This window comes from Rhamphochromis longiceps, linkage group LG14, assembly GCF_057381845.1.
Source record: "Rhamphochromis longiceps isolate RC_006_pf linkage group LG14, R_longiceps_female_GT1.1, whole genome shotgun sequence".
In the NCBI taxonomy this organism is placed as follows: Eukaryota; Metazoa; Chordata; class Actinopteri; order Cichliformes; family Cichlidae; genus Rhamphochromis; species Rhamphochromis longiceps.
The window spans coordinates 37,036,916-37,045,372 of record NC_140570.1 but is presented as its reverse complement, the minus strand read 5'-3'; the positions used below and the strand labels follow the sequence as shown (position 1 = coordinate 37,045,372).

Here is an 8,457-nt window from a genome sequence, read left to right as displayed (position 1 = left end):
GATCTTTTACAAAAACTGTATTTGCAAAAAAGTAAAATTTGCAGAGTAAAATCTATGTTTTTACAACACCAGTGACATTTACAAAAACGGTGCAGGTAGTCGCTCGCATGTCTGACAAAACAACACATCAACAAAATCAGATATTCAACAAGTCAGTGGAAATCTGAACAGGCCGTTTGTTGTATTCCAGTCAGTTACTCGTTCGCTGTGGAAACCAGAGGAAGGTCCTGCAGGAGTTTTCCCAAGAAGCAGGAAAACTTTTAAAAACGATGCCTCAAAGAAAGGCACTGAACCCTGAACCCTGTTAACAAAATGATCCACAGGACGCCTCTGACAGATCTGTAGGAAAATTGAAAGTTAGCAGCCCTGCTTCCTGAAAAAAAATCCTTTTGGACCGGACCTCTTCCCTGGCCCCATCAATCAATCAGATGTCTGTGAGGAATGTCAGTGAGAGCTGTCATTTTAAGCATGTTTAAATGATGAAGACCCTCAGATATGTGAGATGAGAAGAGGATAAAGCATCATGGAAGTGTCTTTCTCCCCCATCACCAGCGGTCCAAGCGTCAGAGTCAGTTAGTTGTCTGTCAAGTAGTGGCTGTAAATGTTAAGGCATGAAATTGCGACGTGTCTGCACACACAGCAGTACAATCTGGTCCACGGACACGTAGTTACGGCTACTTAAGCAACATCTGGCACACCAGATGAACAAGATTCACATTGATAAAGGACAGCTGATCAAACGGGGGTGATACAAAAAACAGAGCGTCTTTACAACATGACAAAAAACTGTCACCAGACTAAAAGGGACTCGATCTGACCCGGGATCAGGGCCGCTGTTTGGGACAATTAAAAAAACAAAACAAAAACTCCACACACAACAGAAAGAAAAACTTAAAAACAGCTATGAACAGACTCCTGCGCACTAACATCCAAAAACATATTTAATTTACTTGCAATGTTTCATATTAGACCTTCATCGTGGACATGTTTCTGTTCGACTCACGAACCAGACGTTTCTACTGCAAGAAAAACACGTGAAACGTTTGCAGAACAAAGTTAAAAATTACGAGACTGAAGCCGTTGGTCTCGTGCGTGCCAGTTTCTCTGTGTATCGCAGTTTTGAGGGCAGTGAAGTGACCGATTAAACCGGAAAGCACGAACTAAAGCAAATCTAGGTTAAGGTGTCAGTGAGCCACAAAATTCAAACCTCTCACAGGTGACCTGAACACGTTCTGCTCCTGGCAGCGCTCCCCGACAGCTGCCGTCTCTCACAGCTGGACACAGACTTCTTGTTGAGCTGAAGAATTTCTTTTGGTTGTGTTAAACAAACACGTTTCTCAGTGTTGGGAGAATCTTGTTCTTGCATCAATTCATTTAATCAATATTTTTAAATTAATATTTACATTTAATCTTCTTCAATACAGTTTGATGCTGATGTCGCCTCCTGCACTCGCTGGAATGAGTGCACGTGTGGAGCAGCGACTCATCCATGAAACGAGAGCGATTCTGACTGCTGCTATTGTTTTTCAGTTTTTTATCATTGATGAAAGTGTGTGAAAGGCACGATGAAGCGTGGAGGACAGGCAGGTGAGACATTTTACACAGAAAAACAGACTGGAGGAGTTAAGGAGAAGGAGAAATGAGGGCAGAAGCTACGACCGTGTGCAGCTTTTGTGGTTCAGCGGATCCACGCTTGGTCACGGGTTTTGGCTGAACAGGTGAACGAGGCTCTCCTGCTGGGGAAGCCTCCTGGATGTCCTCCCCTGTCTCTATGTGGAAGATGATAGCCTACACTGTTCTTCCAGAGAAACCCTAGGAGGCATTGGAAGAGCAAGCAAACAGCCAGGGTTTAAACCCATGACCTTCTGATGTGTTAAAAGCTGAGCCGGCCCGGTGCCTGATCCACAGAGACCCCAAAGAACTGCTGCCAGACATGCAGTCCTACTCTAAATCGTATAAAAGGTTCTATTTCCACTGGCTATCTGAAAAAAAAGCCTCCTGCCCAGACAGACCAGAGCTGCCCAGGATGAGGGACGAGGTTTAAGTGGTTTTAATGTTGGGGCTGATGTGGCTTCAAAACAAACAATTAAGAGTTGGACTCTTATTCTGCTTTTCCAGTGCCCCCAGTATGATCCAGTCATTTTAACCAGCAACTTATAACAGATTAACAAAGTTCAGCAAGAAACACAGCCAATAAAAACCCAACAAGAATCAGCGGCATTAGCAGGAGGCCAGTCTTCGTGTTAATCAGTGTGAAAACGTGCAGTTTAAAGCTGAATTTAGAGGCTGATCTGGGATCGATACACAAAACAGAGAACAGCGAAGTTCAGAGTGTTTCAATCACTAAATAAAGATTGTCATCCAGTCCGGCATTTCATTCCTCTTTTGCGCTCGGTGACTCATTACCAGCCTGCTCCACTTTTCACCACAGAACATCCAGATGATAATTTACAGCCTGGGAAGCTGCCAAGAAGACAAAGTACAAAACGCCTGCGAGACGTTTCAACTGAGCGGATGCTTCTGAAGAGGAAGGAAAAAAAAAAGAGCGGCAGGGACGAGGTTTACAATTAACCTACGTTCATCCTGTGGTGGCACAAAAACATGCAGATTGAAACCCGGGCATGGAAAATATCGTAACGCACGTTTTCATGGGGTGGAAATTATTCTTTTTCCGCCTCCACTTTTATGAAAAACTGCAGGAAGGCATGGGCACATCAGTGCTGAGCGCCTGAAGCTAAAAATTCAACACATTATTATATGATCAGAGGTTAAAGCGGCTGAAAGAAAGCTTTTCCCCGAGGTTAAGGTGCCGCCTAACGGAGTCTGCATCTTCAATGTAACCACAGAAGAAAAACCGTGAAACTGTGCGGGGTGATGCTGCTCTCACTGAGAAATCCTTCAGCCTGCATCATGAAAGCAGGGTCGGTTCTGCTTTCCTTATATACTACCACATCTGTGCTGTCAGGGCAGTGGATGTTAAACCTGCAGAAATTCCAGGTTTTAGCCTGTGCCAAAGAAAACCAGGGTATCATTAACACAGGCGTACGGTTTTTGTTTATGAAATGGTCTTAAGTAAGCTGAAATCACACATTTCTACCAGTGAAGGTAACGCAGACCCTGCTGACATGTTCTCACGTGCGTAAACGCTCGTTTTAAGACTGGAAAAATCCCTGAAAACAAGGCCAAAGTTTCAAATATCGAGCAGCTGCTTCCAAACACGTTTTGGCCTCCAACCAAAGGAAAATCACCAGGGTTGTATAAGCTGTTGTTTTTGTTTGTTTTTTTTAAAGCTGGGGTTTGTTAAAGATTAGAGGACCTCATTAAGGAGTTGGACACGTCAGCATCAGTGCGGAGGCTCTACTGGTCTGCCGCCTGGACACCAGGAGCAGGTTGTCTTCTTTTATTGTTGTTATTGGCAAACAGAATAAAGGCTCACTGATGTCACATCTGATAAAAACCACAGAAGCAATCCAGTGTCAAAAACAAAGCTTTACACCTGCGTTCTTCTAAATGTCCAAAAGGGGGCAGCTACTCTGTATAGAGGTCTTTTTTGTAAAGATTTCATTTTTAGAGTCAGATGCCGATTATCCAGTTTATGCACAGTCAGACATCTTTTATATACAGTCTATCGCTAAAAAAAAGGGAAGGCGTGAATAATTTAAAACTATTTTTTCACTGAGCAGTCAAATAGTCATCCAAACTGTCACATCTGTTCCCCGTTTCTCACCCTATTAAAGTGGGACAGCCTCGAACACTGAGCTGGATAGTGAATGAAATGATTGGTTAAAAAATTATTCTTAATCAGAAGTTAGTTGGGTTACAGGGGGTGGAGCTAAAACAGCTCTTCTCAGATGGAGGATGAACTGCACCCTGTGTTATTTTGGACTTGCAAAATACTCCAGCAGTCCTGCGCAGCTGGAAAAGAGGGTGTCATTTTAACCATCTTCAAACCGCAGCTAGCTGTGCTTTGCAGAAATGATAAACAATGTTAGGAAACAATGAGCTTGAACTAAAACCTACTTCCTGCTTCGACGTGCTTCTACTCTGTGCTGCTGCTCTTTGTACAAAGCTTCAAATATGTCAGTTAGACAGCTGCTGCGTCAGCATGGTTAACAATACATTTATGTCAAGTACAGTAAATGTGCTAAAGGCCACCCAATCATACACCTCCAGGAGTGTTTCCAAAAAGCAGAAGGCACCTGTAAGTGTGCTACATGTTTCCCTGTGTCCATCGATTGGAAGTATTCTGGGTTGGCAGTTTATAAAAAGCCACCTGACCGAGTTCTGGTCGGATGTGGAGGCTGAACTGGAAGACAAAGAAGGAATGGAAACAGGCCGAGATAGGAATGCGTCTGCAGGTTGTTTATCTCCGTCTCCCTGCAGGGCGCTGGAACACAGCAGAAGCAGCTTTCCTTCCATCGTTCTAAGAACGACTGCTCACAGTCACACACTGCACAGATCTCAGATGGGTAGTTAAGTCTGAAAATGTCAGCCTGACCCCCTCAGAATCAGCTGACTGCTTTTTTTTTTTACACCAACTTCAGTTTATGGAATGAAGCTGTGCAACATTTTACCTTCATACTTTCAGAGTTACAGCCCCTAACAGAGGCTTGCTCTTCATTAAAAGTGCAAAGTTTTGTACTCTTGATGGTCTGCGACGAAAAAGCTTTCACAGCATGAAGGCAAAATTATGCACGGCTTCATGAAATATACTAAAGTTATTGTACATGAAGAAAAATCAGCTGATTCTGAGCAGGTCAGGCGGGAAGAACGGAAGTTTTCATGGAATGACTTCTGTTTACTGATCTTAGGATTGCCAGGGCAGAAGCATACCCCCCCCCCCAAAAATAAATCAAACTGAACTATTATAAGTAGTTTTCATTTATTAGTTTATATCTTTATTTATTTAAAAATTCTTCATTTAAAATCAGTTTCCTGAGTGGTCTTCATGTTTCAGTTTGCTGTAATGTGGTTGTGTAGACAGCCCAATCCTCGGGTTACTTTGATATTTCACTGAAACTAAAGAGATCTCGATTTTTTTTCATATTTAGGTTTTAGTTTATTTTTACCAAACTGTGATACTGTCAGTCGATTTCAGCCGCCTAAGGAGGAATTTGGGACTTGAGTCGTCATCATTTGGTAACGGTTATGATTTCTATGAGCTGCAAGAAAATTAAAAGAGGAAGGGCAGGCCGAAAAAAAAAAAAAATCACATTTCCATATTCTTCTTCTACCCATCAGAGCTCTTTACCCATTTAGATTGTTTTGGTGCGAGTTGTGCAGGTTTGGAGAACATGGATTTAGAAAATTGTGGAACTAAATAGTCCTGAAAGCACGATAAGCTCAACAAAAGTGCCCTTATACAAAAACCAAGAATTTTCATGCAGGAACTATTTTCTCTCAACCAAACCACATCTGAAAGCGTATCATTCTCCAGGAGGAAGCGTAAGCGGCCCGTGTCGAGAGGCTAATGGTTGTGCACCAGCAGAGCTTGCAGGTCCACATTTACATATTGAAACTTGTACTGTTACCAGGGAGTGGTGCCAAAAAATATGGTAAACTCTGTGCTGTTGTTGCTCCAGCAGCTGACTGTTTTTAGGTGACAGAAGTCAAAATACACACCCTCTCTCTTTCTTCTCTGTCGCTAAACCGAGTGTTAAAAAGAATGAAAACTTTCCACTTTCGTCAGTTTCTTTTGGTTGCATTTCTTCCTCTTTGCGAGGAACTTTATTGCTGTTCTCTTCTCTTGCTGTGTCAGATTATCAACCAATCAGCATCTGACCCAACCCCGTTGGCTTTTTAGAGGGCCGCAAACACTCCAAAGCATGTGTGCTGGTTGAATTTGCACAGTTCCTCTCTCTGTGCAGCCAAAGAGCTGAATAAACAGACGCTGCACCACAACATTAATGTCCTCCCTCTCGGCTGAGCTGTAACGATAGCAGGCCACATGCTTCTATTCACTGGAAAAAAAACAGTTCCCCCATGAAACAAACTGTTCGTTTGAGTAACCGGGTAAAATGATGGCAAGCTCTGCAGCACTTTAATAACCATTTAGTTGAATTATATTAAAGCAAAGGCTGATATCTCCAAAACAGCACGACTCGCACCAAAATGATCCAGATGCATAAGTAGCAAAACAGTCCAGAGGAAAAATGAACAAGCCTGATTTTGGTAACCTGTCCCTTAAAGGGTAGATCTGTGCCTCAGGTCTCGTGCTTCCTTTAGTTTTTAAACATCTCTACATTATTAGCAGCTGGAAGCAGATTTTCACACGAGTGTTACATCTCCAACAGACACACTCTCCGCTGGAGCGTGAGCAGCACAGCTCATCGACAACGAAGCTGCTTTTCTTAATCATGGCTGACACTTCTGTTTGTGAGGTGGAGTAGTGTTAACATCGTCCTATAAATAAAAGCCTCTGCGTGACAGAGACCTGGTATTATCTTATTTCAGAGTGGACTCAAAGTGGCAATCAAACACGAAACGAGCAGAGGAACAATGTCAGCAGCTGGAAACTTTGGACAAAGACATGAAAGGACCACAGAATAAAAACAGCTCAGTGACGGGCCAACGAGCAGCAAGTCAGGCTCGTTTTCTAGTTTGTCGAGTGAGCGTTGAGTGTTTAAACCCTACTGTTCTAAAAACACGAGTGAAAATCAACCAAACCCAGGGGGTGACTCAGACACTCAGACCCAGGTTTAAGGGGCTGTGTGTGCTGTATGTGGTCTTTCTCTACAAAACAAAAACAAACTGGGAGTGCAGCTTCTATCTCTCATCAACAGTGCTTAAGAAAAAAAATCACCACATCTCACTCTAAAATAAACCAGGAAACACTTTACAACAACAATAAAACAATCACAAAACAGATAGTATAACATCACAAGTGATATAGCTCTCTATGTTCATTGTACTTCAGGAGAAAAAGAAGAAGAAAATTCATCTGAAACCACGACTCCAGTGTTTACTTTTTCACTTAGTGTACGTTTGCTTGTTTACGACAGGAAATTAGTGTTTTTAAGGCTACAGAATAAAGTCGGAGCCACAAGATTTCCTCTCTCAGTAGTAAGTTCTGGCTGTGATGAGGACAGTCTCCGAATGCAGGAAAAAAAAAAAACGAAAGAAAGAAAATCGGCTTACAGATTGTCCAATAGTGATGTTAAAAATCAGCCAATGGGCTCTCGGCTCCTTCAAAGCATCAGACTGGTGTGCAAAACCTCACCTTCACACCTCGAATCCAGGTAAGGGCCACAGATAGGAGGAAAAAAAGATCCACAGTTCTTAATCTTTCCAATTGAGGCTCTTCAGGTAAAAGTGTTTACAGGAGGCTCCTCTGCTGCTCACACACACATGTATGAAACACACAAACACACACACTCCACCTTATTGCCTCTGTTTGTTTTATGGAATTCACTCTCGCAGTTCAGTGACTCACAGAGGATACTCCTGCACACCCTGTTTTCACGTCTCCTGTCTGTGACCTCTGAGGGTCACTCCTGTGTGTGCAGGAGTATCCTGTAACACCATCTCCAGAGTCCAGGCGTCTTAGTGGCGCGTATTATCTCACTTCATCCTGTTCTGCCGCATCAAAGGCACGATGCAGGACGGCGGCCCCCCCTTCGACAGGAACGGGTGCTTGAGAAGCTCGCTGGCGGTGGCCCTCTGAGCCGGGTCTCGCACTAACATCCGGTCCAGGAAGCTTTTGAGCAGAGGGGAGACCTGGGAGAAAAGAGACATCCAGGTGTTACTGATGCTAGAGTTAAGATTTTAATTGCTTGATGCCAAAACATCCAGCTGTTAATCTAACAACCAATCAGATGCTTCATTTAACCACATTGGTTAGTTACTCACAGTTTACTTGTTTTGTTAAAACATGAATAAAAGTTGAAGCTTGTACTTTAATGTTTACCGATTGTGTTTAGATGCTGATGAAGTTACAAGCCCCAAAGGCAGGAAAAACACTGTTACAAGCCAAAGACTCAAATATTTTAGTTCAAAAACAGTCTCAAACTGTTTTTATGTCCCTGAGAGCAGACATGCCTGATACGGTCATCTCAGGCACATGGAAGCTGCACAGAAGCAGCTTTTTTCAGACCGTGTGCACCGAGGGATCCAGAATAAATAAAAGTAGTATTATTTTGAATTGTGAATCATGTAGAGTTACTCTGGGAGTGCCCAGAATTAAAAATATCGAGAAGGAAATGAGAGTCTTAGCTCCCTTTGAACACTGCTTTTAATCTGAAAGCGTACTGCCCTGATGGATGTGATACTCTTTAGCTCGTTTTGATGCATTCTCAATCATCCAGGTAGGTAAATCTCCAGAAGTTGCTTCTGTTCATCTGGTGAGTCGTGTTTTCAGTGGGAGAAACGTTTCATCACTCATCCAAGTAACTTGGACTGACTGAAGAAGTCACTTGGATGAGTGATGAAACGTTTCTCCCACTGAAAACGCTACATCCA

General features: G+C 42.9%; 1 protein-coding gene across 4 annotated transcripts in view; it reads right to left on the bottom strand.

Moving 5' to 3' along the window:
• pak4 (p21 protein (Cdc42/Rac)-activated kinase 4) overlaps nt 1–8,457 on the bottom strand; it is a 51,697-nt gene continuing 43,240 nt past the window's right edge. For all 4 annotated transcript variants that reach the window (XM_085429352.1, XM_085429355.1, XM_085429354.1 and 1 more), the window contains one exon: nt 1–7,716. In XM_085429352.1, the coding sequence (XP_085285478.1) occupies nt 7,561–7,716 (156 nt within the window). In that variant the 3' untranslated portion in view covers nt 1–7,560. The remainder of the gene's footprint in view (nt 7,717–8,457) is intronic.